The sequence below is a fragment of the Muscardinus avellanarius genome, assembly GCF_963383645.1.
Source record: "Muscardinus avellanarius genome assembly, chromosome: 3".
Lineage (NCBI taxonomy): Eukaryota > Metazoa > Chordata > Mammalia > Rodentia > Gliridae > Muscardinus > Muscardinus avellanarius.
The window spans coordinates 109,417,361-109,435,187 of NC_137788.1; the positions used below are offsets into that span (position 1 = coordinate 109,417,361).

A 17,827-nucleotide genomic window follows, 5' to 3' on the forward strand; every position below is an offset into this window, starting at 1 on the left:
ATCCCCAGTACCAGAAAATAAATAAATAAGAGAGAGAGAGAGAGAGAGAGAGAGAGAGAGAGAGAGAGAGAGAGAAAGAGAAAGAAAGCAAGCCTTCATTCCGTTCATAGTTCCATGTCCTGCACAGAAGCTCTTTGGGCACATGGCTGACCTAGTCCTCGGCCGGTGGGAGACTTCCAGGCTTCAGGAGAGTCACAGGTACTCCCCTACGCCTGCAACTCCACCATGGTCTCGTCGGCCCTCTCCCCATCCCTCCACACCAAAACCCTTCTGCTTTTAGAAACAGATTTATCTTTTTCTTCCTCTTGCCCTTCCCCCACCCGACTACTTCTCCCAGGCACTCAGACACATGAGGCTCACAGTCGGACTCCTTCCGCATTTATTGTAGAAACCGGGGAGTAGGTAGGGCGCGGGGCACTGGGCTGAAGCAGGTTGGGAGAGGGTGCTAGGGCCGCGGGATGGAAGACGATGGTCAAGACTCCTCAACGGGCGCGGGAGGGCTCTTTTTCTGGAAGTCCACAAAATTGCTCAAGAAGTTCATCAGGTCAGTCCCAGCTTTCTTGACCAGGGGTGTCAGCCGCTCTTGGGTCTTTTCAAAGTAAGCCCTGAGCAGGGGAGGGGTGAGTAGTCAGTGTGAAGGAACGTAGCCCCCAACAGGGCTAACCCAGGTCCCCAGATGGTAGACCCTGGTCCACCCTGACATGGCAAAATCCCAGGAGGAGCAGCAAGCCCTCCCCTGGGAGCAGACAGAAGAAGAGGTCAAGCCCCACTTCCTGTTGCCCTTATCTGTTCGAGAGGTGTGCCAGACAGACGCTTGGGTGTGGGAGGGTTTTCCTCTCTATTTTACCCTACTCTTCCCTACCCCCTCCCTGAGCTCAGTCTCAGGAGGGAGAAGATGAGACCTCCCACCTTCCCTTCTTTCTACCACCTGTCCGTGGTGCTTACCTAGCCTGGGCCTGCAGCTCTGGGCCCTTGGCCTTCTCCACCAGGTCCTTGCCGTAGTCGGTCATGGTCTGAAAGTACTGAGAGACCAGGCTCTGCAGACTCTGCTCTTCCGCCTGTCTCCGAACCAAAGCCCCTGTACACACACAAACACACGGATGCTCTTCGCAGGTGGCCCCAGGCAATGAATCCCAGCCTTCTGCCACACCTCTGCCAGTACCGACCCCAGCTCTCAACCCTCTTCCCAACCGGGCATCCATCCAGGTCTCTGGATGGGCTTTCCGGGCTTCAGAATGAGAACGCTCTTTCTCTCGAGGTCTCTGGTCACCAGATCTCAGCACAGAGATACGGGGAGCTGGGACTTCGGCCTTACCCGCCTAGGTGCAAGCATACCCACCTTCGAGGCTGCAGACGGTCAGGAGCAGCACCGTGATCGCAAGCAGCTTCATGGCCGTGTCCGTGGAAAGGCAGCCTAGGAGAGTGCAGGTGGTGGGTGGGGTACTGAAGCCAAGTGGGCTCCGTCCTGCCCAGGGCTCCCCAACCGCCCAGCCCCGGGCCAGTCCTCTCCCTCTGCAGTTAAAGCCCTGTCCTCTTTGCGTGCTCCCACCCCCAGCTCCCTTACTGTACCTCCTCAGCAGCTCTGCCTTAGGCGACTACTACTGGCCAGGCTGAAAAAGCAGAGATATATACCTGTCCGCCTCCCCACCCCCTGTCAGGTGATAGACCCGTGGGGAGGGCCAGTGGTCAGGGACCAGGTTGGAGTAAACAAGTCCGAGCAATGGGGGAGGGGAGGAAAAGCTTGGGGGCTCATAATGATGGAGTGAGACCCAAGAGGATGCGGGACTCGGTGGGGGCCAAGATGTATGTCTGATCGCTTCAAGATTTATTCTTTTGGGATCTAGGGCTGGTAGTCCTTGGATTTCTCTGAGCTAGAAAAGAAGATTCCTGGTATTTTTCAGAAAGGCTCTGACAACATGCCCTTAGTTCTAGAAAGTTTTATCTCATTATGGGGTAAATTTCTTCCTTTTCTTTCCTTCCCTTTTTCCTTTTCTTTTTTTTTCTTTCTATTTTTTTTCTCTCTCTCTGTGTTAGAACTTGAACCCAGGGATGCTCTAGTACTGAGCTACACCCCAAGCCCTTTTTATTTATTTATTTATTTTTACTTGAGACAGGGTCTTGCTAAGTTGCCCAGGCTGGCCTCAAATTTGTGATTCTCCTCTCTCAGCCTCCCAAGTACTATGATTACAGGCATGCACCACTGCACCCCAGTTATGGGTAGATTTCATATCCCCAACCCTACTTCCCTTTGTTGCAAAAGGAGATGAACTCAAGGGTGGCGGCGAAGGGACTGGGGTCCGGGGGTGAGGGTCAGGGTCAGAGGACAGATGTGACTGACTCTGTCCCTTTAGAGTTAATGTGTAAGAGAAGGGGAAACAGGAGAGCCCAGGTGACGCTCCTGGTGTCTGACCAATGATCACACCGACCCCCAGTAAAACAAATCCAGAAAATGGCCTTTGCCCTTCCCCTCTCAGCCGTAAAGCTCTGGCAGGAAGGAGGTAAGAGGATTCTGCCAGAATAAAGGTCGAAGGTGCCTGTTCATTTGGAAGCCTTATCGGCTCTAGGCAGTGGTCAGCCAATATTGAATCAGTAGGGCAATTGCGTTCCTGTGCCCAAGGCCCTGGCCCTTGTCCCTTGTCCCAGCCCTAATCGTGGGTGGGTGGGTGGGGGAAGGGGACAGAGGCCCAGGCCCCAGGCCCCAAGCATTTGGGTGGAATCAGCTAAAAAAGATATCAGAAGCATTTATACCTGTCACCCTTTGGCCTTCAAAGGCTACTCGGTCTGTAGGTGGGATGTTCCTGAGGGATGAGGGTGGAGGTGGGGTGTTAGTGAGGGAGGAAGACACCAAAGACCAGGACCATCTTCCATTCTTCCCCAGCAGATCGCACAGAGGTGGAGTGGCTTCGTGAGCTGGAATGGTGTTCCTCGATATTATTTGTCCACTCTGCCTGGACACTCACAGAAATGAAATGAGGGTTAACTACAGCTGTTCCAGGGAGCAGTTCTGCCCAGAATTTGCTCCTTTACCCTCCTGGGACAGGTTGGAAGGCTGAGCTTGTGAAGTCCTTTAGAGGCGCACTGAAGCCAGATGTGGTGGCGCACGCTTGTGATCACAGCATTTGGGAGGCTGAGACAGGAGGATCACGGTCCCAGGACAGCCTCAGCTAACTTAGTGAGGCCCTTTGCAATTCAGTGAGACCCTGTTTCATAAAAAAAAATAAATAATAGGGTTGGGGGTGTAGCTCGGAGGTAGAATGCCCCTGGGTTCAATCTCCAGCACCACAAAAAAAAAAAAAAAGAAAAAAAGAAAAATAAATAGAGGTGCACTGAAGTGGGGGACAACGTGAACTAGGGTTCCAAAGAAGTGTTCCTGCCTGGCGATAAACTTTTGGAAGAAGCTTGTTATGGCCCAAAAGACAACATGCTCCCTCTAGTGTCCGGTATGCTCAGAGGTTTACCTGACCTCCGACAGGCCGGGACACAGAAGCCACCAATCAAATCTCTCTCATCTCTGCTTTGCCCGAGTGCCGCTCATTGGTCACTGGGCCTGCCACTCCTTTGCTTCTTCCTCTACCATTGGTCACTGGGAGAGGCGGTGCTTTCATTTTCATCGCTTGGGCGGCACCCAATCTGGGGAGGTTGAGTCTTTGAGTTTCCCTTGCCCAATTCCAAGATGGCGCTCATGGCCACGCTGGAAATACGGCGTGAAGCCATGGATCTGCCATCACTCAAGATGGCTGCCCCCATCAAGATGACCGGGGTGTGCCGGGGGGCAAGGTGCTACAGGATGGTCTGAAATGGTAAGGTCTGCTGCTCCTTTGCAGGCCTGGCCTTGGGGCGTGGGAGTGAAGACTAAAGAGGACAGGGAGTCAAGCGAGGGCTGTGATGAGGGCTAGGATTAGAGAATGGACAGGGGTGACAGATGGGGGTAAGGGATTAGAGCTGGGGCGAGAGGGTGCTGGGGGTTCAGCCTTCCCACCTGTGCGATCCCACATTCTTGCTCTTCCAGGTTTAGCATTGAACCATGTGGAAGTTTCTGAGGCCGGGGAGCCTGGTGATGGGTGGTGGGGCCCGTGGCGGGTAGAGGGAGCAACGGAGCCTTTCGCCAGGCTAACCCCGGCCCCTCCCAGTTCTCTGGACTAAAATGGGTAACACTTTGGGCCTGGCACCGATGGGGACCTTGCCTCGCCGGGGCCCCCGCAGAGAGGAACCTCTGCCCAACCCTGGGAGCTTCGATGAGCTACACCGTCTGTGCAAAGGTGAGGACCGCACACGGGTGTCTGAGTTGAAGGGGGCAGAGAAGGCGTGTGGGGTCAGGTGGGGTGGGGTCTTGAATACTGGCATCGGGCGATGGGAGCAGAAGCCGGGAGATCACAGCCTGGCGTCCAGTGCCAGGCAGGGGCAGGTGCCCAAGTGAAGTGGAGCTTTTCCTGGGATTTGAAAGGAGGTCAATTCCTCCTCGGCACTTGAGGGTCTGGCCCTGTGGGTAGGGATTCTTTGTCTGTTCATTCCTTCCCTTCCCAGATGTATTCCCATCGCAGATGGAAGGCGTGAAGCTCATTGTCAACAAGGTTCTGAGCAGCCATTTCCAGGTGCCCCGCCCCCCCCCCAACCCTTCTCATTCACTGTCCCTGCCTGCTCTGGACCCTCCTCCTTTCCTGGGCCCTCCAGCCCTGGCCAGGCCATGTGGGACAAGGGAGGGAGGGTGTGGGGGCCCTCTGTGCCTCCCCAGCGGGCATATGCTGGCATACTGGGCCTTCTCATGAGAGCCTCCTGGGTGAGCTGAGGGAGTTTGCAGCGTGAGTGATATCCCTCCCTTGGCTTCTCTTTGCTCCAGGTCGCACACACTGTGCACATGAGCTCCCTGGGCTTGCCCGGCTACCACCTCCATGCGGCCTATGCCGGGGACCGGCAACTTAGTCTCACCGAGGTGAGGGCAGCACCCACCTGCGCCAGCTCCTTAGAGGCAACACTGGGACCCAGGCCTGGAAAAGGAGGCAGCCCTGGGAAGAACGGGCAGTAACCAGATTCTCTTGATACCAGAGCTTGTCTCTGGGTGCCCAGCAGGGGGCGCTGGGTCATGTTAACGGGATCCCACAGTGTGCGCTTGGGTTGAGTGACTCTCCCCAGCTGGGTCTGACTGACCACACTCCTCCACAGGTGTTCCCCACTGTGGTTGGGGACATAGACAGCAGTGGCAGTCTCAACGCGCAGGTCCTCCTCCTGATGGCAGAGCGGCTCCGAGCTAAGGCTGTCTTCCAGGTGACCCCCCAGTTCCTGCCTCCACCCACCGAGGCGCTTATCTTTCTCCTCCATGGGTATCCTGCCCTGGGGAACCCAGGGGAGGGTCAGAGGCAACAGTGATCCTAAAGAGGGAGGAGGGTCCCACTTCTTGCTTTCCCTCCCTAGACGCAGCAGGCCAAGTTCCTGACATGGCAGTTTGATGGTGAATATCGGGGAGAGGACTACACGGCCACGCTGACCCTAGGAAATCCTGACCTGATTGGGGAATCGGGTGAGGAATCGGGACAGGATTCTTTTATTTATTTGTTTGTTTGTTTGTTTATTTATTTGGAGCTGGAGATCGAACCCAGGAGCATTCTACTTTCAAGCTATACGCTATACCCCGGACCAATCTTATTTATTATTTATTGTGGTGCTGGGGATTGAACCCAAGGGCATTCTGCCTCTGAATTGTATCCCCAGCCCTTTTTATTTTATTTATTTTTTCTGAAAAGGGTCTCGCTTACTTGCTCAGACTAGCCTCAAACCTGCAATCCTCCTGTCTCAGCCTTCTAAGTACTGGGATGACAGGTGTGTGCCACTGCTCCCAGCTGCAGAAGAAACATCGTGGGCAGGTGAGGGTGAAGCGGGCTCTGGCCTGACTGACTCCTGTCTCCCCACAGTGATCATGGTTGCTCACTTCCTGCAGAGCCTCACCCATCGGCTGGTGCTCGGAGGCGAGCTTGTCTACCACCGGCGGCCAGGCGAGGAGGGCGCCATCCTGACTCTGGCTGGGAAGTACTCGGGTGAGGGTTGGAGTGGAGGCACCGTGGGGAGGGGCACTTCTGGGCTCTGCCGGGGGCCCCTGGCTGTGTCTTGCTACAGTAACGCCATTTTCTAGTTTGTTTCTGGGGATTGAACCCAGAGGTGTTCTACCTTTGAGCCACGCCCACAGCACAACTGGGTCTTACCAGGTTGATTCAAGTCTCACTACTTGCTAAGGCTGCCCTTGAACTTGCAATGCTCCTGTCTCAGCCTCCCAAGTACAGGGATTCCAGGTGTGTGCCATCACACTCAGCCAGTAATGCCACTTTGATTCTTACAGCCGTGCACTGGGTTGCTACAGTGAATGTGGGCTCCGGCGGGGCCCATGCGAGTTACTACCACAGAGCGAATGAGCAGGTGAGACCACCAGTCCCCTCCCTTCCCCTCGCAAGTCGGTCTTAAGCTGTTGCCCCTCCAGACCTCTCCGGGTTCTACTGGCCCAGTGCTCTTCCCCCCACACTAAGTGTATGGCTTCATGTGCACCTTTGTTCTTCTGAAACCAACTTACTTTTTTGGCACTAGGGATTGAACCCAGGGGTGTCCTACCTTCTACCCCCAAGCCACACCCCTTCCACTTTTTAAAAAATTTTTTATTTTGAAACAGGGTCTTGCTAAGTTGCTGAGAGCCTCACTAATTGCCGAGGGCCTCACTAAGTTCCTAAGGCAGGCCTCAAGCCTGTGAGCCTCCTGTCTCAGCCTCCCGAGAATCAGGATTACAGGTGTGCCAGTGCGCCCGGCTTGCTGAAACCCTTCTTAACCTTGTCTGTGTTTCTCAGGTGCAGGTTGGAGTGGAGTTCGAGGCAAACACGAGGCTGCAAGATACAACCTTCTCCTTTGGTTACCACCTGACTCTGCCACAGGCCAACATGGTATTTAGAGGTAAGGGTCCGTTCATCAGCACTGGGAAGTGCTGAACGGGGTACAGAGGGAGGAGTGCCGACCCCTTTCTCCGAGCCCCTTTCAACAGCCTCCCTGGCTCTCTTCCGCGATAGGCTTGGTGGATAGTAACTGGTGTGTAGGCGCTGTCCTGGAGAAGAGGATGCCACCCCTGCCTGTTACCCTGGCCCTCGGAGCCTTCCTCAATCACTGGCGCAACAGATTCCACTGTGGCTTCAGCATCACAGTGGGCTGAGGTTGCTGAGAGCAGGCCCCACGGCAGCTGGAACCTTGAAGTCAGGCGCCCCAGGGCCGAGCCCACCTTGCTGGGTGACCTGCAGGTCCCAGGAGCAAGAGTGGGACAGGACCATGCTCCCCCGCCGAGCTGGCGCTGCCCAGGGTCTGCTGACAGGGCAGTGGTCTGGGGTGCCCACTTCGGCCACCAGCCCCACGATCATCTTTCCCGTGCTCCTCTACCGGTGGACTGGGGGAGAAGGATCAAGGAATATGTCTGGATGAGTCTCCTCCCTCACTTCCTCTTTGTTTTCCTTTGGATGGAAGCTCCTAAGTCCTTCCTCTTCAGAGCAGAAAGATCTGTCTGGGATTAGCTCCCGTCCTGTTTTCTCACCCCAGGGCCTCTGGAGGCTGGAAAAGTAGGGCTGAAGGGCTATATTTTCACCTCAGAAAGTGGAGGGCTACCCATTCCCAGAGGGAGCTTTGCTCTCGCACCCTTGAGCCTGCCTTCCTCCTCTTCTGTGCTTCCAGAGGACGACTTGTCCCCACGGTCTCCCTTGACTAGCCCATGACTGCATGAAGAGGCAGTTATTGCTTTAGTCTTTCATTGAGAACACTGGGCTCCACTCCTGGTCCCGACTTTTCCCTCTCCAGTCCAACGCGTCCCAGCGGGCTGGGGAAGACCAGTCCCGGCCTCAGCTACAGATTTCCTGGAGAAGCGGCATCATGGCGGAGAGTCCTTGGATGCGCTGGATCTGGTACCAGAATGCACTGTTAATGCTCCGGAGCTCAGCCAACAGGCTCAGCAGCTTTGCATACAGAAACCTTTTGAGGAAGTAATGAGATCACAAGGGAGAGAGGAGAGAAGTAAGGCAGGTGCGAGGTTCAGCCGGAGGCCCTGGTCCCCTCCGTTGCCTACAGCGAAGCTCGGTGTGGACGTTATAGAAAATCATGTTCTGGTGTGACAGACTGATCAAGAGTTTCAAAAGGCACCGTCTTCTCTCATCCTGCCTGGTATTTCTGAGTGCCCGAGACTTGTCCACAACTGTAACTGTAGAATCCGAGGGTCTGGCCTTCGAGATCCAGTTCTAGCAGGTGGGCCTGTTGGTCTGTGGCCTAAAGCATTACCTTTCTAGTCTACTGACTCAGTGAGGAACAAGCAAGAAGAGAAGTGGTCCACACTTCTGAGCCCAAACAGATCATGGACTGTTGAGCCAGAGACTGGCTTTGGCCAGGAAACTGTGAATGACCATAACTTCAGGGGAAATAAAAACTCCAAGGGACTGGCCCCGTGGAGAAGAGGAAAAGGGCCAAGGAAGAAGGGTGAATGAGACTCTCCGTGGTCTACTTTAGTTTGAAGAAGTTGGAGTGCAGAGGTGATGGATGTCATCAATCTCAGGAATGCTACTACACAGGGCCTATGAGCTACTACTTTGCGTCTCGACTGAATAACAACAATAATGATAATAATAAATTATCCAGAAAAAGTGGGATGAAACAGCAATAAGAACAGTTTGGTTTTGGTTTTGGTTTTGGTCTTGGGGATTGAACCCAGGGGCATTCTACCTCCAAGTTACACTCCCAGCCCTTTTTATTATTTTTTTTGTTTTGAAACGGTCTCACTAGGTTCCTGAGAGTCTTGCTATGTTTCTGAGGCTGGTCTCAGACTTGTGATCCTCCTCTTAGCCTCTCAAGCAGTGGGATTATAGATGTGCATTATCACACCTGGCTACGATAGCAATTTGGATACTGGATCTCTGCAGTGGGGATGCTCAGAGGGAAGGACCAGATCCACCAAGAGATCTGGTTTCCCAAAGGAAAAGACAGTAGGAAACATTTTTGCTGAGCTCAGTGTTTCTCTAACCCCGTCCTCCCCGGTCACCCTTTGGGCCCCCAGTCTTCCTACCGATTCCGGGACCCTGGCTGCTGTTCTTTGATATAGCTGTCCAGAGTCAGAGCCATCTCCTCTTGCAGCTGATCAATCTCGTCTCTCTGTGTAACTCCAGGCCTGTCTGCAAGATGGAGAGCTGGGAAGGATGGGGGAGAGGAACAGGAGCCTGGTGCCCCAGGGGCCACCCGCAGATGGTAGAGACTCTGGCTGGGGGTGGGGGGACTGGAGGAGCCGAGTTTGGACAGAGGTGGCAAGGTCTCTGGGCTTTGGGGGATGCTCACCAGGAGAAAAGAGAGCCATGGCCGCCATGAGCACGTACTCAGGCTCCTGAAGCTGCAGGCTCTTCAGTGTACCGTGGAAGCGAAAAGTCAGCTGCAGAAACTCTTCCTGGAACCCCACTGTGGGAGAAATGCGGCTTAGGTGCCTGCAGGCCACCGCCATGCCCCGTACCACGAGGACGCGTGTCTCCCTCTCACCATGGGCCGCATCTTCCTTCGTGTAGCAAAGAGGCCCACAGAGGAAGTTTTGTGTTTGGAGACAGAAAGTGGTGTTGAGGGCGATGTGGCAGATTTCCACAGCGGCTCCCTTGAGGAGGGAGATCTGGTCCTCCATGGGCAGGGACCTGAGGGAGCAGAAAGCAAGGGCACTCCTACTTACTTATTTTATGGTGCTAGGGATGGGGCACAGGGGCATTCCACCTCTGAGGGCATCCTGCCCTGTTTAATTTTTTATTTTGAAAAAGGGTCTCTCTAGGATGCTGGGAACCTCTCTAAGTTATCGGGGCTGGCTTAGAGCCTGTGATCCTTCCTGTCTCTGCCTCCCAAGTGCTGGGATTACGGGCATGCACCTTCATACCAAGCAGCGCTTTTTAAAGTTTTTTTTTTTTTGCAGTACTAGGGATGGAATCCAGGGGCATTCTACCTCTGAGCTACACCCCCAGCCCTATTTTTTATTCTTTATTTTGAAACAGGGTCTCACTGAGTTGCGAAGAGCCTTACTAGCAGAGGCTGTCTGCGAACCCGGATCTTCCTGTCTCGGCCTCCCAAATGCTGGGATCACAAGTGTGCACCACCACGCTTGGCTGCACCTTTTGTTTTTTTATATTTTAAATTTATATATTTTTAATATATAAATTTATATTTTATATATTATATAAATATATAAATAAATACAAATATATATAAATATATTTATATATTATATATAAATATATATTTTATATTTTAAATTTTTATATTTTAAATTTTTTTACGCTGTATAGGAGCACTGTAATCATACGATGTGGCACAAACATACCCACACAGCATTTGGTGTGTTCCCTTCTCACCCTGCTCCACTCCCCGCCTCCCTCCCCATGTAAGATGGTTGGTGATGGCTCCCTGCAGGGACAAGGGTTACTTGAGCACTCCCGCCTCCTCTGTTTTCCCTCCCACATCCCTTCCTCTACTCTCTGGCCCCTCCCTCAGTAATCCGAGCCAGGTCCCTTTGCTTTCAGAGTTTCTCTCTGGCTTTCACATATGAGAGAAAACACAGACTGTTGAGTTTTCTGAGACTGGCTGATCTCACTTAGCCTAAAATTCTCTAGTTTCATCCATTTTTCTGCAAATGACAATATTTTGTTTTTTATGGCTGAGCAAAAGTCCACTGTGTGCACATACTACATTTTTTTTTTTTTTTTTGGTGGTACTGGGATTCCTGGAAGCCCTTCTTCCTCCGGGCTACACTCCCAGACCTATTTTATATTTTTGAAACAGGGTCTCTTACGCCAGCGCGGCTGGCTTCGAACCTGCGCGATCCTCCTGTCTCCGCCTCCCAAGCGCAGGGATTACAAGCGTGCGCCACCACGCCCGGCATACTACATTTTCTTTACCTATTTGTCCTAGTAATGGGTGCCTAGGTTGGTAACAAGAACACTTTATTTTTTATATTTATTTATTTATTTATTATGGTGCTGGGGATGAAACTCAGGGGCTTTCTAACTCCAGGCTACATATATATGTGTGTATATATATATATATATATATATATATATATATACATACATACATACATATTATTTGGAAACAGGGTCTCACTAAGTTGCTGAGAGCCTTACTAAGTAGCTGAGGCTGGCTGCAAACCTGCGATCCTCCTGTCTCATCCACCCAAATACTGGGATTACAAGAGTGCACCACCACACTCAGCTTGCTTATTTATTTGTTTATTTATTTATTTATTTATTTATTTATTTATTTATTTATTTGCAGTGCCCCATGGGGGTTGAACCCAGGGGCATTCTACCTTCTCGCTAAATGTCCAGCCCTATTTTTTTCTTTATTTTGACTTTTTTTTTTTTTTTTTTTTTTTGGTGGGACTGGGGGTGGAACCCAGAGGCTTTCTACCTCCGGGCTATACTCCCAGACATTTTTTATATTTTATTTGGAAACAGGGTCTCACTAAGTTGCTGAGAGCCTCACTAAGTAGCTGAGGCTGGCTTCGAACCCATGCGATCCTCCTGTCTCAGCCTCCCAAGCGCAGGGATTACAAGCGTGTGCCACCACGCCCGGCTTTTTTCTTTATTTTGAAACAGGGTCTCACTAAGTTGCAGAGAGCCTCACTAAGTAGCTGAGCTGGCTGCCAACCTGTGATCCTCCTGTCTCAGCCTCCCAAGTGCTAGGATTACAAGCATATGTCACCACAGCTGGCTACAAGGACACTTTATATTCAAGCCTGAACTTCAGAGAGAGAGGAGTCCTTATTGACCCATTTGAAAACAAAGTTGGGAATTTTTGTGTGTGGGGGTGTGTATGGTGCTGGGGATTGAACCCAGGGACATTCTATCCCGTTATACCCCAGACCTTTTGGGTTGGGTTTGCTTCTTTGCTTTTTTTGATAATGGGAGTTGGACTCAGGGGTATTCTACCTCCAAGCTACACCCCAATCCTGTTTTATTTTTATTTTGAAACAGGATCTTGCTAGGTTTATGAGAGGCTCACTGCTTGTGAGGCCGTCCTCAAACCTACACTCTTCCTGTCTCAGCCTCCCAGATATTGAGATTATAGACATGTGCCACCATACTTGATTTAATTTTGTTTTGTTTTGAAACGGGGTCTTACTAGGTTGCTGAGGGCCTCGGTTTGTTGCTAAGACTATCCTTAAACCTGTGATCCTCCTTTTCAGCTTCCTAAGTACTAGGATTACAGGTGTATGCCACCACATCCAGAGACGGCTGAGGGGTCTGTTAATTTGAGCAGGGCCATTTTGGAGGGGTGGTGGTGCCAACGGTGTGTGGTTTGGGGCCTGGAGGACGTGGACGGCCACTCACCGGAAGCGGGGCAGCTCCTTGGTGAACTTGATAATCTGCTGCATCATGAAGGTGTTGATGTCTGCGATGTGTGTGAGCAAGGGCAGCACTGGGGTCAGGGTGGGCAAGGGCTGGTGGTGGATGAACAGGTAGGCCGGCGGCTGTGGAGGTCGGGATGTGAGCAGGCCCCGGCGGGCTCTACTCTGCCTGGGAAGGGCTCTGTGCTCAGGCACCTGGGTTCAGGGGCGTGTGGCACACAGCCTGTCCCTTGGCCACTTCCCTTGGGGTTCCTTTCCAGCCCCGATTCTGTAAGTGCTCACCTTGAACTGCACAAAGTGGTCAAACATGGGGCCCACATGCCGCATGTGGGCCCCCAGGAGGGTCTGGACCAGTCTTTTCTGCTCTGCGCTCAGCTGTACAGGCACCTGCTGGGCCCGTCGCTGGGCCCGCTTTGCTCTCCGCAACGCCAGGGCTTCTGCTGACAATATCACTGCACAGGCGGGGGTGGGGTGGCAGCTGTTGAGACCAGCAGGACACTTTCCTGCCAGCCCCGGAGCTGGGCCTCTGCCACCCCGCACAGGGCAGCTACTCCAGGTGGCAGGGAATGCCTGCATACTTTCTTTTTGTGTGTGTGTCGGGGGAGTACTGGGGTTTGAATTCGGGGGCATTCTACCTCTGAGCTTCATCCATCCTCAGCCCTTTTTTTTGAACCCAGGGGCATTCTACCTCCAAGCTCCAACCCCTCGTCATATTTTTTATTCTCTATTTTTGAAACAGGGGTCTCAAAAAGTTGTGGAGCACCTCGCTAAGTAGCTGAGGTCGGCCAAAAACCTGCGATCCTCCTGTCTCAGCCTCCCAAGTACTGGGATTGTAAGTGTGCAGCACCACACCTAGCTCCCAGCCCAGTTTTCTTTTTCTTTTTCTTTTTTTTTTTTAAGATATTACTGCCCTTTTACTTTATTATGCTTTTGTGTTTTTCTCTTTAGCAAGAAATTTGATTTCCAATTAGGAATACTCACCTAGTAAATGTTACCCCTACATAATTTAAGAGGGTAAAGTATATTAAAATATCAAGTATTATTTGTATGGGCAATCAAGTATGTTGTTCTATCATGCATCTATTTTTTTCTTATTTCTTGAAACCCGGTCTTGCGAGGTTGATGAGAGTCTTGCTAAGTTGTTGAGGCCATCCTCAAACCCCCAGTCCTCCTGTCGCAGCCTCCCACAGTACAGGTACATGCCACCACGCCCGGCTCCCTGAACATTTTCACCAACCTCAGCATTAACCTGTGAGATGCTGTAGCAGAAAACAGTGCTTGTCGGGGAAGAAGGAGAGGGTGGGAATCAAGCAGGCAAGGTATAAGGAGCCGTCTGGCTTCAGGAGGGGCATACTGGATATCTTAATGTCCAAGACATGGCCTAACGTTGGCATGATGTTGTCTTTGCTTTTCACCTGTGACGGAAATGACTCCTAAGAGCCACTGAGAGGAGGGAAGGCTGACTGTGGGCGTGAGTTACGGAGGTCGGTCCATGGTGGGCCTGAGGCAGAGTATCGGGTGAAAGGGCGCGTCAGAGGAGAGCTGCTCCCTCCATTTCCTGTCACCCATCACCCAGAGAGAAAGAGGAAGGGGCCAGAGTGAGGACAGACCCGCCCGGGGCACTCTCACAGAGACTTACCTCCTCCGCTAGGCCCCACTTCCCACAGATTCCATCACTCCCAACCGTCCATTCAAATTATTAATCCAAGCTGGGTGAGGTGGTGCATGCTTGTAAATCCCCGTTCTTGGGAGGCTGAGCAAGGAGGATCGCAGGTCCAAGGACAGCCTCAGTGAGTAGTGAGACTCTCAACAACCTAGCAAGACCCTGTTTTCGAAGAGGAAATAAAATTGGGCTGGGGGGTATAGCTTAAAGGTAGAATGCCCCTGGGTTTAATCTCCACTAACACACACACACACACACACACACACACACACACACACACACACCAATTAAAAAAAAAATAGGCCTGGGGGTTATAGTTCCGAGGTAGGATACCCCTGGGTTCAATTCCCAGTGCTAAAAAAAGAAGAAAAAAAAAAGTGTGATTTCATGGAAAAAGAGTCTGGGAGTCACAGACCTGAGTCTGAATACAGCTTTTTGCCCAACTGAACCTGGGCAGGTTGGCTTCCCAGAGCCCCAGTTACACCATCTGGTGGGAGCAGCGCATAATTACCTACCTATCACAGAGAAAGCATTAGCTAATCTAATCTAAAACTGATCGCACATCTGTGAGGCTGAGACAGGAGCATCGCAGGGTTGAGACCAGCCTCAGAATGCAGCAAGACTGCCTTTCAAGATTAAAAATAAAAAAAAAAAATAGGGGTGTGGGTGTTGCCTAGAGGTAGAATGCCCCTGGGTTTGGTCCCTAGTACCCAAAATAAGAAATAAGAAGAGAGAGACAGGGAGCCTTGGAGGTTTTAAGCAGAGGAGTGACACCGTGTGCATGGTCAAATCAGTTACCAGTCGGCTTATGGGGAACGCAGCCGAAGCAGAGGCCACCGCGCTGGCCTGGTGGGCAGCACGGCCAACTCACTGTCTTGCCGCATGCCCACGTCCAGACACTTCCGCAGCCTGCAGGCGGGGCAGTGGCGCCTCAGGGCCTTACTGACTTCACAGCTTCCAGCAAAAGGGCAGGTGAGCCCCGTGCTCTTACCCACTGTTCGCCTGTGAGAAACGGAGACATTTTCAGAACCTGGGACGGCAGTGAACGGGAAGATAAGCGTGGGAAGGGCTAAGATATGGCTTAGAAGCTTCAGGGATCTGGCAACACGGGCTAATCAGAGGCACGTCCAAAGGTCTTAGGGGTGCATGGGCATGGCATATCTCAAGCATTTTCACGGGGACGCAGAAGCACCCAGGCAAGTCTTGTTGATGTAAGGCCGGCTTGGGGCTTTGCGGAAGTAGGTGCGGAACAAGTACCCTTTACTGAAGGGCTGTGTGAATGGCACCAGTGTTTAGCCCATTCTCTACTATTATGTCACCGTTTCTTCTGGGTTGTGATACAGGGTGTTATCCCCAGGGAAATTAAACTCTGAGAGCCAGGCGTGGTGGCGCACTCTTGTAATCCCAGCACTTGGGAGGCTGAGACAGGAGGATCTGGGTTTGCGGCCAGCCTCAGCTACTTAGTGAGGCCCTTTGCAACTCAGTGAGACCTTGTTTCAAAATAAAGAAGAAAAAATAGGGCTGGGTGTGTGGCCCAGAGGCAGAATGCCCCTGGGTTCCATCCTCAATATAAAAAAAAAAAAATTAGACTCTGATACAGAAACATCTGGACACACTTGGACATGTGCCAGGGTCTAAAGGCTGGCTGATAGGAGTTTGGGGGTTGCTTCTCTTGGGAAGGGGCATCTCACCTGAAGAAACCCTTGCAGCCCTCACAAGTCAGAGCATGGAAATGATAGCCCGTGGCTCGATCCCCACACACTGCACAGCTCCTTGGCTCATCATCCCCGTTGGATGCAGGTTCAGGTATTGGGGTGGCCATCGCCGGTCCCTGGAAGCAGGATGTGGGCTGGCAGTCAGTGCTGGACCATGCTTGGCCCTCCTGTCTCCCTCCTGCACAGACTCTTCTCAAGCCTGCCCTAGACCTGAGCCCCACCACCATCTATACCGAAAGGGAAATTTGCCTGTGGTCCTAGGCCGGCAACAGAGTTCCTACCTGTTACTCTCAGGTGGCACAGCTCCTGCAGCTACACACTCTGCTGTGGGAGGCCTCTTCCCAAACGTCCACACTGCCTCTGATGTTGGGAGCTGCCAGGAGTCTGCGAGGGCCCTGCTGCCTGGGAAACAAGGACGTCTGTTGTCTGTGGACTCCGTGCTCACAGTGCCCCAGGCGGTTAGGGCACAGACACTCTGGACTCAGGGCAAAGGGCTGGGTGGAAGGCTTCCCAGGATGCCAAAGGTGCTGGTTGGTGGCACATGGGGAGGGACACGTGGGCGGGGCCTCCTGACACTACAGGCTACAGGGGTCCTGGACAAGGTGGGAGGAGCGAGAAAGGACCCTCTTCATGGGAAGCTAAGGTAGGCACATCGCAAGTTCAAGGCCAGTCTGGGAAACTTAGTGAGATCCTTTCTCAAAATAAAATATTTGGAAGGTCTGGGGATAGCCAGGCATGGTGGCGCACTCTTGTCATCCCATCATTCGGGAGGCTGAGACAGGAGAATCATGGTTGGAAGACAGCCTCAGCTACTCAGTGAGGCCCTCTGCAACTCAGTGAGACCCTGTTTCAAAATAAAGACTAAAATATAGGGCTGGGGTGTAGCTCGGAGGTAGAATGCCCCTGTGTTCTATCCCTAGTAACCCCCCCGCAAAAAAAAAAAAAAGCCTATGCAGAGAGCTAGCAGGGGTCCTGCTTCCTAACTAGGGATGGCTGGAAATTAAACCGGATTGATTGACTGAGGATGTACTGAGTAATCCTGAGGATGTCAGTACTGAGGATGGAACCAAAGGCTGCTCTACCACTGAGCTACACCCCAGCCCCTGTATTTGTTGATTTATTTATTTTATTTAGTGCTGGGGATTGAACCCAGGGGAGTTCTACCTCTGAGCCACATCCCAGCCCTATTTTATTTTTAGTTTGAAACAGGGTCTCACTAGGTTGCTGGGAGTTTCACTGCATTGTTGAGGCTGTCCTTAAAACTGCGATCCTCCTGTCTCAGCCTCCCAAGTACTGGAATTACAAGTGTGTACCACTACATCTGGTGACCCCCCAGCCCTTTTTATTTTTATTTATTTTTGAGTGTGTATGTGATACTGGGAGTGGAATCCAGGAGCCTCCTACCTCCGGGCTACACCCCCAGACCTATTTTATTTATTTATTTATTTATTTATTTATTTATTTATTTATTGGTTGGTGGTACTGGAGATGGAACCCTTCTACCTCCGGGCTACACTCCCAGACCTATTTTATATTTTATTTGAAAACAGGGTCTCTTAAGCCAGCGCGGCTGGCTTCGAACCTGCGCCATCCTCCTGTCTCCGCCTCCCAAGCCCGGGGATTACAAGTGTGCGCCACCATGCCCGGCTATTTTAGTTTTTATTTGGGAACAGGATCTTGCTAACTTTCCGAGAGTCTCAATAAGTTGCTGAGGCTGACTTTGAACCTGCAATTCTCCTGTCTCAGCCTCCCAAGTACTGGGATTTCAGGCGTGTGCCACCACTCCAGGTTCCCTTTTTATTTTTACTTACTCTTTGTATGTGTGGTACTGGGGAATGAACCAGGGGTACTCTACCTCCAAGCTTCATCCCTAGCCCTTTTTCTTACTTTTTGTTTTGAAGCAGGGGCTCGCCAGGCTGCTGAGGCTGAGGTTAGAATCATCAATCACCCTGTCTCACCTTCCCAAATCCTGGGATTGCAGGTGTGTGCCTCCCTGCCCAGACCTTTTTATATGTTAAGACAAGAGTCTCTAGGTTGCCCAGGCTGGTCTCAGACTTGTGATCATCCTGCCTCAGCCTC

General features: G+C 52.0%; 3 protein-coding genes across 8 annotated transcripts; 1 reads left to right on the forward strand and 2 right to left on the reverse strand.

Moving 5' to 3' along the window:
- Positions 1 to 472: 472 nt before the first annotated feature.
- APOA2 (apolipoprotein A2) lies at positions 473 to 1,391 on the reverse strand (the record flags this gene model as incomplete). Its single annotated transcript, XM_080691517.1, has 3 exons — positions 473 to 605; positions 946 to 1,078; positions 1,340 to 1,391. The coding sequence occupies 3 exons, from the start codon at positions 1,389 to 1,391 to the stop codon at positions 473 to 475; spliced, it is 318 nt and encodes a 105-aa protein (XP_080547643.1).
- A 2,753-nt stretch (positions 1,392 to 4,144) lies between these two features.
- TOMM40L (translocase of outer mitochondrial membrane 40 like) lies at positions 4,145 to 7,180 on the forward strand (the record flags this gene model as incomplete). 3 transcript variants are annotated; one of them, XM_080693334.1, is made up of 9 exons in its annotated part: positions 4,145 to 4,259; positions 4,525 to 4,592; positions 4,838 to 4,930; positions 5,161 to 5,262; positions 5,410 to 5,515; positions 5,907 to 6,029; positions 6,329 to 6,405; positions 6,825 to 6,927; positions 7,041 to 7,180. In XM_080693334.1, 9 exons carry the CDS (start codon positions 4,145 to 4,147, stop codon positions 7,178 to 7,180), a joined length of 927 nt encoding a protein of 308 aa, XP_080549460.1. The 3 variants fall into 3 exon arrangements, with proteins under 3 accessions (XP_080549460.1, XP_080549461.1, XP_080549462.1); XM_080693335.1 differs by lacking the exon at positions 5,161 to 5,262; XM_080693336.1 differs by lacking the exons at positions 4,838 to 4,930; positions 5,161 to 5,262.
- Positions 7,181 to 7,853: 673 nt separating this feature from the next.
- On the reverse strand, positions 7,854 to 15,917 carry NR1I3 (nuclear receptor subfamily 1 group I member 3; the record flags this gene model as incomplete). 4 transcript variants are annotated; one of them, XM_080691145.1, is made up of 8 exons in its annotated part: positions 15,725 to 15,917; positions 14,905 to 15,035; positions 12,653 to 12,822; positions 12,354 to 12,493; positions 9,526 to 9,671; positions 9,331 to 9,447; positions 9,065 to 9,170; positions 7,854 to 7,983 (listed from the first exon to the last, which is right to left on the reverse strand). In XM_080691145.1, the coding sequence occupies exons 1-8, from the start codon at positions 15,853 to 15,855 to the stop codon at positions 7,854 to 7,856; spliced, it is 1,071 nt and encodes a 356-aa protein (XP_080547271.1). In that variant the 5' UTR covers positions 15,856 to 15,917. The 4 variants fall into 4 exon arrangements, with proteins under 4 accessions (XP_080547271.1, XP_080547270.1, XP_080547273.1 ...); XM_080691144.1 differs by having other exon boundaries at positions 9,065 to 9,185; XM_080691147.1 differs by lacking the exon at positions 9,331 to 9,447.
- Between the last annotated feature and the right edge of the window lie 1,910 nt (positions 15,918 to 17,827).